General features: G+C 45.0%; 1 protein-coding gene across 1 annotated transcript; it reads left to right on the top strand.

Moving 5' to 3' along the window:
- Window positions 1-10,809: 10,809 nt before the first annotated feature.
- Window positions 10,810-12,794, top strand: LOC139386091 (CD209 antigen-like protein C). The gene has a single exon (XM_071131514.1). It carries the CDS (start codon window positions 11,003-11,005, stop codon window positions 11,648-11,650), a length of 648 nt encoding a protein of 215 aa, XP_070987615.1. The 5' UTR covers window positions 10,810-11,002; the 3' UTR covers window positions 11,651-12,794.
- Window positions 12,795-15,142: the final 2,348 nt, after the last annotated feature.

The following is a 15,142-nucleotide window of genomic DNA, read 5'->3' as shown; positions in this document are numbered from 1 at the left end:
ACTACTGCACACAATCTTGTTCACGAACAAAATCACATTTTGAATACACGAGGCAAAACAAAAAAAACTGCTGACGTGTCGTTTATAGCTTGGTAAGTAACGTAAATAAAATGCTGCTTTTACATACTTTTCTGGTGGGATTGTGTCAATGTTATCCGCGTGTGTTCGGTATTCTTTGTCCACCGCTCTGCTTCCGTATTATTGTATGACGTGGCAAGGTGCAGTCCTTTTAAAGACATGCTCTAATATCCTTCAGCCACTAGATGGCGGTAGAAGTACAGTACATCCAGTATGTGAATAGGACATTTTGAGCGTTTTTTTTACAATAATGTAATTTAGTTACAAGTCAGGTAGCCTAAATGAAGAGCCCTGTCTCTCTGATGTAGGGTGGCAGGTAGCCTAAATGAGGAGCCCTGTCTATCTGATGTAGGGTGGCAGGTAGCCTAAATGAAGAGCCCTGTCTATCTGATGTAGGGTGGCAGGTAGCCTAAATGAGGAGCCCTGTCTATCTGATGTAGGGTGGCAGGTAGCCTAAATGAAGAGCCCTGTCTATCTGATGTAGGGTGGCAGGTAGTCTAAATGAGGAGCCCTGTCTATCTGATGTAGGGAGGCAGGTAGCCTAAATGAATAGCCCTGTCTATCTGATGTAGGGTGGCAGGTAGCCTAAATGAAGAGCCCTGTCTATCTGATGTAGGGCGGCAGGTCGCCTGGTAGGCCCTACAACCAACAAGATTACTGGTAGGCCCTACAACCAACAATATTACTGGTAGGCCCTACAACTAACAATATTACTGGTAGGCCCTACAACCAACAAGATTACAGGTAGGCCCTACAACCAACAATATTACTGGTAGGCCCTACAACTAACAAGATTACTGGTAGGCCCTACAACCAACAATATTACTGGTAGGCCCTACAACTAACAAGATTACTGGTAGGCCCTACAACCAACAATATTACTGGTAGGCCCTACAACCAACAATATTACTGGTAGGCCCTACAACCAACAATATTACTGGTAGGCCCTACAACCAACAATATTACAGGTAGAACCTACAACCAACAATATTACTGGTAGGCCCTACAACCAACAATATTACTGGTAGGCCCTACAACCAACAATATTACTGGTAGGCCCTACAACTAACAATATTACTGGTAGGCCCTACAACCAACAATATTACTGGTAGGCCCTACAACCAACAATATTACTGGTAGGCCCTACAACTAACAAGATTACTGGTAGGCCCTACAACTAACAATATTACTGGTAGGCCCTACAACTAACAAGATTACTGGTAGGCCCTACAACCAACAATATTACTGGTAGGCCCTACAACCAACAATATTACTGGTAGGCCCTACAACCAACAATATTACTGGTAGGCCCTACAACCAACAATATTACTGGTAGGCCCTACAACCAACAATATTACTGGTAGGCCCTACAACCAACAATATTACTGGTAGGCCCTACAACCAACAAAATTACTGGTAGGCCCTACAACCAACAATATTACTGGTAGGCCCTACAACCAACAATATTACTGGTAGGCCCTACAACCAACAATATTACTGGTAGGCCCTACAACCAACAATATTACTGGTAGGCCCTACAACCAACAATATTACTGGTAGGCCCTACAACCAACAATATTACTGGTAGGCCCTACAACCAACAATATTACTGGTAGGCCCTACAACTAACAAGATTACTGGTAGGCCCTACAACCAACAATATTACTGGTAGGCCCTACAACCAACAATATTACTGGTAGGCCCTACAACCAACAATATTACTGGTAGGCCCTACAACCAACAATATTACTGGTAGGCCCTACAACCAACAATATTACTGGTAGGCCCTACAACCAACAATATTACTGGTAGGCCCTACAACCAACAATATTACTGGTAGGCCCTACAACCAACAAAATTACTGGTAGGCCCTACAACCAACAATATTACTGGTAGGCCCTACAACCAACAATATTACTGGTAGGCCCTACAACCAACAATATTACTGGTAGGCCCTACAACCAACAATATTACTGGTAGGCCCTACAACCAACAATATTACTGGTAGGCCCTACAACCAACAATATTACTGGTAGGCCCTACAACCAACAATATTACAGGTAGGCCCTACAACCAACAATATTACTGGTAGGCCCTACAACCAACAATATTACTGGTAGGCCCTACAACCAACAATATTACTGGTAGGCCCTACAACCAACAATATTACTGGTAGGCCCTACAACCAACAATATTACTGGTAGGCCCTACAACCAACAATATTACTGGTAGGCCCTACAACCAACAAAATTACTGGTAGGCCCTACAACCAACAATATTACTGGTAGGCCCTACAACCAACAATATTACTGGTAGGCCCTACAACCAACAATATTACTGGTAGGCCCTACAACCAACAATATTACTGGTAGGCCCTACAACCAACAATATTACTGGTAGGCCCTACAACCAACAATATTACTGGTAGGCCCTACAACCAACAATATTACAGGTAGGCCCTACAACCAACAATATTACTGGTAGGCCCTACAACCAACAATATTACTGGTAGGCCCTACAACCAACAAGATTACTGGTATTACTGCCGCCGGGTAAATGTGTGGCGAGCTGACATTTGTCCCAGCAGTTTTCAATCCATTTTGATGAAGTATAATAAAAACATTGACGTGAAAACATTAAAAGGAGGATAAAAAGTATGCTATAGTTTTTTTAGACTGACTTGCCTCATGATTCGTCAACTCGTGCAAATTGCATCTGTCCTTCACATATCAGAGCGCTGCAAGTTCTGTGTGTGTTTTGACCAATCAGATTTACAGAAATCCTCAGCTGCGAGGGTTTTGCACAATGCAGGTTTAGCAACGAGACACTTTCCTCTGGTATTTATTTAGCCAACCTAGTCTCAGAGCATTTTCATAATATTCTGTACATAAATTTGAAACACTCAATGTTACGTTGTATGTTACGTTTCGTATGGTATGTACAGTATACATTTGTTATTACAATTCGTATGATATGTTACAAATTGAAATCTGTACAACATGTTCGAATTGCAATTTGTAAGATATGCTACGAATTTGCAAAACGTACAGCTAGCTGGCTAACTATAGCTAGGCTAGGGGTTAGTGTTAGGGTTATGGTTAGCAGTTAGGTTAAAGGGTTAAGGTTTGGGTTATAGGGGAAGGGTTAGCTAACATGCTAAGTAGTTGCAAAGTAGGTAAAAAGTAGCCTAAACATAAGTAAGTAGTTGCGAATTTGCTCATTAGCTAAAATGCAAAGATTGTCCATCATGAGATTCAAGCACGCAACCTCTGGGTTGCTAGATTTTCACATTATACATCCACCCTACCCACCCTCCTTTCATATATCATACTAATTTGAGTTTACCAGATTTAAATGTATTATGTTACGTCTAGTCTATGAGACCAGACTGCGCTCACAACATGTCAGATCTGAGATCACTATTGTTTAGGCTGCTGCAACATTTCTTTAAAAAAAAAGATTTAGCTTGAACTTGGTTGTGATATGTTTGCTAAATCAGCCTGGTCTCAATAGACTGTATTTTTTATTTTATTTTATTAGGTAAGTCAGGTAAGAACAAATTCTTATTTTCAACGACGGCCTAGGAACAGTGGGTTAACTGCCTGTTCAGGGGGCAGAACGACAGATTTGTACCTTGTCAGCTCGGGGATATGAACTTGCAACCTTTCGGTTACTAGTCCAACGCTCTAACCACTAGGCTACCCTAACGAACACCACGTATGGAAAGAATCTGATCAACTATAGGCTTACTGATAACTGCAGCTGCATGCAGATTACAGGATGCCCCCTGTCCACTCTGGCAGTAACATTGTGTATTTAAAGCCCATTTATTTGTGTAAGGAGAAACATGTAAACGGGATCAAATTTGGTTTATATTCAGCCTACCTAGACCTCATCAATCCAAAACTGTAATTAGTCAATCTATACAATAGTGATTTCATTAAGGAAAAGGGGGGGGGGGGTAGCTAGTCGGTTGTACAACTGAATGTATTCAACTGAAATGGGTCTTCCACATTTAACCCAACCCCTCTGAATCAGAGAGTTGCGGTGGGTTGTCATAATCAACATCTACGTCTTCGGCGTCCCGGGGGGGAACAGTGCTCAACTGTGTGACTAACTATTTTAAATACAGTTGTGTGATGCACACCTGCATAAACCAAGCTGAGCCCTGTGGGTTCTATTGTACAACCACAGCTGTTATGTCTGTGTAAAGGAAACCCTGTCTCATTTTAAAGTATGATTAATACGAACAAGTACAAGGTTGCTTCAGGTTTTTTATCCTCCCTTAGGGGGGGCCAAGTTTTTGTCAGGAGTTTTTTTTTTTTTAAACCATGTGACCTAATTGGAAAAACTCTGGTCCCCATGACAGCCCATGCAAAACCTTTTTATAACGGATTAATTACGGTCTTACCCTGTAGGGCCAGGAGTTTTACCTGGTTGGGTTGCCGGACCCCAGAGGGTGAACTCTGGGACCTGTGGTGCCACCTCATGATATGTGTTGGGTGAACTCTGGGACCTGTGGGGACAGCGGGGATGTTCAGCAGGTTTGGAGCTGCGGAGTCCATCCACAGCGACCAAGGTAGAAACTTTGAGTCCTGTGTGTTCGCCACCATGTGTGAGAGGCTGGGTATGCACAAGACCCGCACTACTCCTCTCCATCCTCAAAGTGATGGCCTTGTGGAGCGCTTCAACAAAACCCTTGGACAGCAGCTGGCCATCATCTCTCAGCCAAACAACAGCGTGACTGGGACAAGCACCTGCCCATGGTCCTCATGGCATACCGCGCCACTGTCCAAGACTCCGCCTCCTGCACGCCTGCCTTCCTCATGCTGGGGAGAGAGATCCGCACCCCTGCGGAGATGGCGTTTGGTCGGCCCCTAGATAGCCCTCCTGATATGGTTGTTCTGGAGCCCTCCTGTTCCAGAGTATGTTCTGGAGCCCTCCTGTTCCAGAGTATGTTCTGGAGCCCTCCTGTTCCAGAGTATGTTCTGGAGCCCTCCTGTTCCAGAGTATGTTCTGGACCCTCCTGTTCCGGAGTATGTTCTGGAGCCCTCCTGTTCCGGAGTATGTTCTGGAGCCCTCCTGTTCCGGAGTATGTTCTGGAGCCCTCCTGTTCCGGAGTATGTTCTGGAGCCCTCCTGTTCCGGAGAATGTTCTGGAGCCCTCCTGTTCCGGAGTATGTTCTGGAGCCCTCCTGTTCCGGAGTATGTTCTGGAGCCCTCCTGTTCTGGAGTATGTTCTGGAGCCCTCCTGTTCCAGAGTATGTTCTGGAGCCCTCCTGTTCCGGAGTATGTTCTGGAGCCCTCCTGTTCCGGAGAATGTTCTGGAGCCCTCCTGTTCCGGAGTATGTTCTGGAGCCCTCCTGTTCCGGAGTATGTTCTGGAGCCCTCCTGTTTCGGAGTATGTTCTGGAGCCCTCCTGTTCCAGAGTATGTTCTGGAGCCCTCCTGTTCCGGAGTATGTTCTGGAGCCCTCCTGTTCCGGAGTATGTTCTGGAGCCCTCCTGTTCCGGAGTATGTTCTGGAGCCCTCCTGTTCCAGAGTATGTTCTGGAGCCCTCCTGTTCCGGAGTATGTTCTGGAGCCCTCCTGTTCCGGAGTATGTTCTGGAGCCCTCCTGTTCCGGAGTATGTTCTGGAGCCCTCCTGTTCCGGAGTATGTTCTGGAGCCCTCCTGTTCCGGAGTATGTTCTGGAGCCCTCCTGTTCCAGAGTATGTTCTGGAGCCCTCCCGTTCGCCCGGGACCAGAGTATGCCCGGAGACTCCAGGACCGCCTGGAGACAGCCCACACCTTCGCCAGAGAGCACCTGGTGAATGTAGGTGTGAAGCACAAGAGGAACCATGACATGCACGCCCTGGGAAGGCACTTTGTGGCTGGTGTGCTGGTCTGGGTCTACAGCCCCCCGAGAAAGAAAGGCAGATGCCCCAAGTTGGACAGCCACCGGGTGGGGCTCTGCAAAGTCCTGGAGAGGGTAGGGGACGTTGTTTACCGGGTGCAGCTTTCTTCCAGGGGAAGAAAGGTGGCACTGTACCGGGACAGGTTAGCCCCATAGGGGCGTCTTCTCCCCAAAACCCAGGGACCCCCACAATTCCCCTCTATGGCAATGACATTCCCCAAGCACCCACCCCCAGGTGCCGCAGACAGGCTCCAGACAGCCCTCTAACCAAGTTTCCCTCCCTGTGTCAACACGTGGTTCCCCAGACCCACAAACTGTATTCCCCATTCCCTCATCCTTGTCCCCCATGTTCCTGCCTTCATCCCCTGGGCCCCAGAGGGGCAGCCCCCTGCCACGGACTGAGCCCCCTGTTTCCCATCTGGGAACTCAGCGACCATCATGGCCACTCAGGCAAAGGAGACCTTTGGATGGCTTCAGAGACTTTGTTTGTTCCTCTGGGACGAGGGACTTTGTGGTGGGGCGGGGGTGGGGGTGGGGGCTGTGTAGTGGTGGTGGGTAGGGTGGAGCTGTGTAGTGGTGGCGGGTGGGTGGTTGGGGTGGGGGCTGTGTAGCAACCCGCATAGACAGCTGTGTGTTATGTGTTATGCTGTTCGCTGGTTGTGTTGTACTTACCAGTACCCAGTGTTTGCGGGGTCCGATATGCCAGTCAACCTGCTATCTGCCAACCATGGGAATGCCTGGAATGTTCTGGTGTAGGGCATCCTGGTGGTTGGTGGAAAAGCAGGGGGGGTTTGGCAGGGTGGTGGGGCATCGCAAGTTTACGGCCAAACATTAGCCTGTGTTGAGTTTGGTTAATAAACCGTGAATTTGTCAACTCAATCCTCTGTCTGGACTATTGTTAATGTATGATCTAGCCAGGTCATTACAATATTAACTATATGCTATCTAACTAAATAACTACCCAACATTTATTGACTTGATTATTCACGTCATTCTTAGCTAAGTGGTCGTTGCGCGTTCTCAATGGACAAAGTTAATTCTGGCTATCTACTCCGATTTCAGAGCACTCCTCTGTGTCACGAATCCCGTCTGTTCAGGCGGCGCTCGGTGGTCGTCGTTGCCGGCCTACTAGCGTTCACCCTTTTCTGTTTCAGTTAGTGTTGTCTGATTAGTTTCACCTGTTTCTTGTTTGGGTTTTGGTTGTGGGCTATTTAAACCCAGTAGGCCCGCCAGCTTTCGTGCGGGCTTGTTTTTCTGTTTGTGGTGTGTGATTATTTTGTGACATTCATTTTTCCGATCAGTTTCGTCCTGTTTGTTTGGACTGGGTCTTTACGCGCCCTTGTGTGTGTGGCGTGACCGTCTCTCTGTTTTTTTGGAAAATAAAGATCCACATCTTTTGAACTACCCTGCTCTCTGCGCCTGACTCCTCCACCCACTACTCATAGAAGCCGTGACAATCTGAGTGTGCCAGAGTGCAGAATAACTGATGAATATACATACACCTGTTGAATATGGCCGGTGTCAGTAAACATCTGCAAAAAAACGTAATTCAATTATTGCCAGCAGCAGCACAGTTACAGTCAACAACGCTCTGGATAACATGAAAACAGCCTAACCAGCTCTGTTGGGGAGAGTAAAATGTTCAGAGTGAGGTGTTCTCTCATTTGTGTCTGGAAGTAGCTAGCAAGCTGGCCAATGTTAGCCAGTTAGCTTGGGTGCTTGGATGTGAGGTCAGAAAACTCGGATCAACCCTACTCCTCGGCCAGAGCATCCAGTGTTAACCCTAAACCCTGCCTAATACTACAACTTATTTTCTTAAAATCAGATTTTAAACCGAACCCTAACCATAACCACAATGCTAGCCCTAACCTTAACCACACTGCTAACCCTAACCACACGGCTAACCCTAACCCTTAACTACACTACTAACCCTAACCTTAACCACACTGCTAACCCTAACCTTAACCACACTGCTAACCCTAACCTCAACCACACTGCTAACCCTAACCCTTAACCACACTGCTAACCCTAACCTTAACCACACTGCTAACCCTAACCTTAACCCTTAACCACACTGCTAACCCTAACCTTAACCACACTGCTAACCCTAACCTTAACCCTTAACCCTAACCCTTAACCCTAACCCTTAACCTTAACCTTGACCACACTTCTAACCCTTATCTTAACCACACTGCTAACCTTAACCACACTGCTAACCCTAACCCTTAACCACACTGCTAACCCTAACCTTAACCCTAACCCTTAACACTAACCTTAACCCTAACCATTAACCCTAACCTTAACCCTTAACCCTAACCTTAACCCTAACCCTTAACCACACTGCTAACCCTAACCTTAACCCTAACCCTTAACCCTAACCCTAACCATTAACCCCAACCTTAACCCTAACCCTTAACCCCAACCTTAACCCTAACCTTTAACCACACTGCTAACCCTAACCTTAACCCTTAACCCTAACCCTTAACCACACTGCTAACCCTAACCCTAACCTTAACCCTAACCCTTAACCCTAACCCTAACCATTAACCCCAACCTTAACCCTAACCCTTAACCCCAACCTTAACCCTAACCTTTAACCACACTGCTAACCCTAACCTTAACCCTTAACCCTAACACTTAACCACACTGCTAACCCTAACCTTAGCCTTAGCCCTAACCCTTAACCCTAACCCTTAACCTTAACCCTTAACCCTAATCTTAACCCTAACCCTTAACCCTAACCCTTAACCCTAACCCTTAACCTTAACCCTTAACCCTAACCTTAACCCTAACCCTTAAACTTAACCCTTAACCCTAACCTTAACCATTAACCCTAACCTTAACCCTAACCCTTAACCCTAACCTTAACCACACTGCTAACCCTAACCTTAACCCTAACCCTTAACCCTAACCTTAACCACACTGCTAACCCTAACCTTAACCCTAACCTTTAACCACACTGCTAACCCTAACCTTAACCCTTAACCCTAACCCTTAACCACACTGCTAACCCTAACCTTAACCCTTAACCCTAACCCTTAACCACACTGCTAACCCTAACCTTAGCCCTAACCCTTAACCCTAACCCTTAACAACACTGCTAACCCTAACCTTAACCCTAACCTCAACCACACTGCTAACCCTTATCTTAACCACACTGCTAACCCTAACCTTAACCACACTGCTAACCCTAACCTTAACCCTAACCCTTAACCCTAACCCTTAACCCCAACCCTTAACCCTAACCTTAACCACACTGCTAACCATAACCTTAACCACACTGCTAACCATAACCTTAACCACACTGCTAACCCTAACCTTAACCCTTAACCCTAACCCTTAACCACACTGCTAACCCTAACCTTAGCCCTAACCCTTAACCACACTGCTAACCCTAACCTTAACCCTAACCTCAACCACACTGCTAACCCTTATCTTAACCACACTGCTAACCCTAATCTTAACCCTTAACCCTAACCTTAACCACACTGCTAACCCTAACCTTAACCCTAACCTCAACCACACTGCTAACCCTAACCCTAACCACACTGCTAACCCTAACCTTAACCCTAACCCTTAACCCTAACCCTTAACCACACTGCTAACCCTAACCCTTAACCCTAACCCTTAACCACACTGCTAACCCTAACCCTTAACCCTAACCCTTAACCACACTGCTAACCCTAACCTTAACCCTAACCCTTAACCACACTGCTAATCCTAACCTTAACCCTAACCCTTAACCCTAACTTTCAACCACACTGCTAACCCTTATCGTAACCACACTGCTAACCCTAACCTTAACCCTTAACAATAACCTTAACCACACTGCTAACCATAACCTTAACCACACTGCTAACCCTAACCTTAACCCTTAACCCTAACCCTTAACCACACTGCTAACCCTAACCTTAGCCCTAACCCTTAACCACACTGCTAACCCTAACCTTAACCCTAACCTCAACCACACTGCTAACCCTTATCTTAACCACACTGCTAACCCTAATCTTAACCCTTAACCCTAACCTTAACCACACTGCTAACCCTAACCTTAACCCTAACCTCAACCAAACTGCTAACCCTAACCCTAACCACACTGCTAACCCTAACCTTAACCCTAACCCTTAACCCTAACCCTTAACCACACTGCTAACCCTAACCCTTAACCCTAACCCTTAACCACACTGCTAACCCTAACCCTTAACCCTAACCCTTAACCACACTGCTAACCCTAACCTTAACCCTAACCCTTAACCACACTGCTAACCCTAACCTTAACCCTAACCCTTAACCCTAACCCTTAACCACACTGCTAACCCTAACCTTAACCCTAACCTTAACCCTAACCCTTAACCCCAACCCTTAACCACACTGCTAACCCTAACCTTAACCCTAACCCTTAACCCTAACCCTTAACCACACTGCTAACCCTAACCTTAACCCTAACCCTTAACCCTAACCTTAAATTAAGACACAATAGACACATATTTTTTTCAAACATTTTTAGGATATTGTCAATTGACTATGTGGCTGTGGTAGGTAGTGACAACCATTCTGCTGCGCTCCGGTGCCTGTTTATGGTATGACCTAAATAAGGCGTGTCCCTGTCAAAATGTAATGCGATTTCAAGCTTTAGCCTCTAGATGGCGGTAAATGTACAGTTATTAAACCAGAGATTACTGGTAGGCCAGTTATATAAAACAAGTGTTGGGTGGAGCTGTAGGTAATAAGAAAGAGACGTGGTGGAAAATCAAACCTGTGACCAGCTAGCTGACATCTAATACACGGACCACTGACAGGGCCTTGCAGAAAATGAACCCTTACGTCGGCAACAGTGTCTTTTGACCCCCTTTGTCTTGAGACATATATGAACTTACTTCACATTGTTAAGAGGAACTTGGTCATAGTGTGATGTAATGTCCATTCCATCAACTTCCTGTTTCGTGTTACGAAATAAGCAGTGAAGAAAGGGTGTGATGTTGAGTTTGGGTCCTCACAGACTTGATTGGAAACGAACCAAGTTGGAACATTATGGAGAGCGTCATTGAGGGTTCATCTGTGGATCAAGATCCTACAAATGGGTATGAAAATGTGACAGCCAACCAGCAGGACAACAGAGACAGCTCAGGATTATCTCAGCACTCAAGCAGAAGAGTCTACAGATTAATTGCTGTGGGTTTTGGGTCGCTGTGTGTCCTACAAGTCCTTCTTAACATCTCCCTGCGTTTAGTCGACAACCTGAGCGAAGCGAGAGTCCAGTTGGCCTGTGAGAAAGACGTCCGCAAGATATGTCCCCAAGACTGGATAATACAGTCCGGCTGCAGTTGTTACTTCATCTCCCTTGACACTAAAAACTGGACTGAGAGTAGACAGGACTGTCTGGACAGAGGAGCAGACCTAGTGATCATAAACAGCAGAGTGGAACAAGTTTTCATCAAAACATTGGGTCACAGATCCTGGATCGGTCTGACTGACAGAGAAGTTGAGGGAACCTGGAGATGGGTGGACGGGACACCACTGACCGCAAGTTACTGGACTACAACCGGCGAACCGAATGGAGGAGCTGAAGAGAACTGTGCTGAGATTATCGGCATTCACAATGACCCGGTATTGGCCTGGAATGATCTACCATGTTACTATGAACAGCGTTGGATCTGTGAGAGGTCGTTGGATCTGTGATAGGCCGTTGGATCTGTGAGAGGTCGTTGGTTCTGTGATAGGTCGTTGGTTCTGTGAGAGGTCGTTGGTTCTGTGAGATTCAGCCCTAACACCTACAATAGTATCCATGTCCATTCCAGAACCCACCAAACAACATTATTTTAAGCAAGTAAGGCAAGTCACAATTAATTTAGGGAAAAAGCAGGTTCCTCATTTATAAAAGTAACGTTTTTTCTCTCTCTTTTGACTCCCTTCTCACAGGTTCTGCCATTGTCCCCCCCCCCCCCCCCCCATGCTCATGTAACACGTGTTGAATTCCTTTGTTGTATAATGACCCAGAGTCTGAATAGTTCCATGAAAATCCTAATCAATCCTATATGTTAAAACACTTGTAAGAATTTTATATGGTCACTGATAGTGTTTTATAATGGTCTCCCAACATTATATTGTGATATGTATGCATTTCAGTCATTTATGAACTTATCTGTTGATTTGTGAACACTGTACTGTACATTTTACTCAGGGGCACAACTTTCACTGGGGACATGGGGGGGACATGTCCCCCCCCCCCACCCAGTTTTAATCACTGGGATGTGATTCAAAACGAGGCAACGGTGTGCTTTAGGACCATGCAGACGCCTCCGAGCGGTCTGGTAGGCTGTTTCGAGTGTTTATCCAACTGAATAAAACAAATTTTTTTTTTAATTCTTTTTTTAAAAAGTTATGCCCCTCCCACTTCTAAAACCAAAGTTGCGCCCCTGATTTTACTACACGTCGTCATTGGGCTAGCATGGCTATTCATGCCCCCTTTTCGTTGTTCATTTGTACTTTACAGAGGATGTGGTGCATTAGGGCAGCACAACATTTGTTTTTGGAAGTTGTTATTGTAATTATCAGCTATGTCATGTGTTTTTGTTAGGATATTTTGACAATATTTTACTGTTCTCAAGAGCACATCATGTACTGTAATGTACTTAACACCTGTCTGTAATTAAGAACCTTGTCTGGCTGAGGCCTACAGGCTACTGGATATTTACATTTAAAACTGTACAATTCATTTGTAATTACATTTTTATGTGAAACAACATTATTGTTATTGGCCCCTGTCTACATTCACCTCTTTGGCTCGTTTACATTCACTAGTGAATGACTCCTCTCGGTTGATGTATGGGATGTGTAGCTCTGGAGTGTAGAGAACAAGTTGTACTGATGTGGATTAGAACAAACGGCCCAACCATCTAGATACAGTGGTGGATTAGAACAAACAACCCAACCATCTAGATACAGTGGTGGATTAGAACAAACGACCCAACCATCTAGATACAGTGGTGGATTAGAACAAACGACCCAACCATCTAGATACAGTGGTGGATTAGAACAAACAACCCAACCATCTAGATACAGTGGTGGATTAGAACAAACAACCCAACCATCTAGATACAGTGGTGGATTAGAACAAACAACCCAACCATCTAGATACAGTGGTGGATTAGAACAAACAACCCAACCATCTAGATACAGTGGTGGATTAGAACAAACAACCCAACCATCTAGATACAGTGGTGGATTAGAACAAACAACCCAACCATCTAGATACAGTGGTGGATTAGAACAAACAACCCAACCATCTAGATAGAGTGGTGGATTAGAACAAACAACCCAACCATCTAGATACAATGGTGGATTAGAACAAACAACCCAACCATCTAGATACAGTGGTGGATTAGAACAAACAACCCAACCATCTAGATACAGTGGTGGATTAGAACAAACGACCCAACCATCTAGATACAGTGGTGGATTAGAACAAACAACCCAACCATCTAGATACAGTGGTGGATTAGAACAAACAACCCAACCATCTAGATACAGTGGTGGATTAGAACAAACGACCCAACCATCTAGATAGAGTGGTGGATTAGAACAAACAACCCAACCATCTAGATAGAGTGGTGGATTAGAACAAACAACCCAACCATCTAGATACAGTGGTGGATTAGAACAAACAACCCAACCATCTAGATACAGTGGTGGATTAGAACAACCAACCTAACCATCTAGATACAGTGGTGGATTGGAACAAACAACCCAACCATCTAGATACAGTGGTGGATTAGAACAAACAACCCAACCATCTAGATACAGTGGTGGATTAGAACAAACAACCCAACCATCTAGATACAGTGGTGGATTAGAACAAACAACCCAACCATCTAGATACAGTGGTGGATTAGAACAAACAACCCAACCATCTAGATACAATGGTGGATTAGAACAAACGACCCAACCATCTAGATACAGTGGTGGATTAGAACAAACAACCTAACCATCTAGATACAGTGGTGGATTAGAACAAACAACCCAACCATCTAGATACAGTGGTGGATTAGAACAAACAACCCAACCATCTAGATACAGTGGTGGATTAGAACAAACAACCCAACCATCTAGATACAGTGGTGGATTAGAACAAACAACCCAACCATCTAGATACAGTGGTGGATTAGAACAAACAACCCAACCATCTAGATACAGTGGTGGATTAGAACAAACAACCCAACCATCTAGATAGAGTGGTGGATTAGAACAAACAACCCAACCATCTAGATAGAGTGGTGGATTAGAACAAACAACCCAACCATCTAGATACAGTGGTGGATTAGAACAAACGACCCAACCATCTAGATACAGTGGTGGATTAGAACAAACAACCCAACCATCTAGATACAGTGGTGGATTAGAACAAACAACCCAACCATCTAGATAGAGTGGTGGATTAGAACAAACAACCCAACCATCTAGATACAGTGGTGGATTAGAACAAACAACCCAACCATCTAGATACAGTGGTGGATTAGAACAAACAACCCAACCATCTAGATACAGTGGTGGATTAGAACAAACAACCCAACCATCTAGATACAGTGGTGGATTAGAACAAACAACCCAACCATCTAGATAGAGTGGTGGATTAGAACAAACGACCCAACCATCTAGATACAGTGGTGGATTAGAACAAACAACCTAACCATCTAGATACAGTGGTGGATTAGAACAAACAACCTAACCATCTAGATACAGTGGTGGATTAGAACAAACGACCCAACCATCTAGATACAGTGTTGGATTAGAACAAACAACCCAACCATCTAGATACAGTGGTGGATTAGAACAAACGACCCAACCATCTAGATACAGTGGTGGATTAGAACAAACAACCCAACCATCTAGATACAGTGGTGGATTAGAACAAACAACCCAACCATCTAGATACAGTGGTGGATTAGAACAAACAACCCAACCGTCTAGATACAGTGGTGGATTAGAACAAACAACCCAACCATCTAGATAGAGTGGTGGATTAGAACAAACAACCCAACCATCTAGATACAGTGGTGGATTAGAACAAACAACCCAACCATCTAGATACAGTGGTGGATTAGAACAAACAACCTAACCATCTAGATACAGTGGTGGATTGGAACAAACAACCCAACCATCTAGATACAGTGG

The sequence above is a fragment of the Oncorhynchus clarkii genome, chromosome 27, assembly GCF_045791955.1.
Source record: "Oncorhynchus clarkii lewisi isolate Uvic-CL-2024 chromosome 27, UVic_Ocla_1.0, whole genome shotgun sequence".
Classification (NCBI taxonomy): Eukaryota; Metazoa; Chordata; class Actinopteri; order Salmoniformes; family Salmonidae; genus Oncorhynchus; species Oncorhynchus clarkii.
This window is presented reverse-complemented; position numbering and strand designations above follow the sequence as displayed.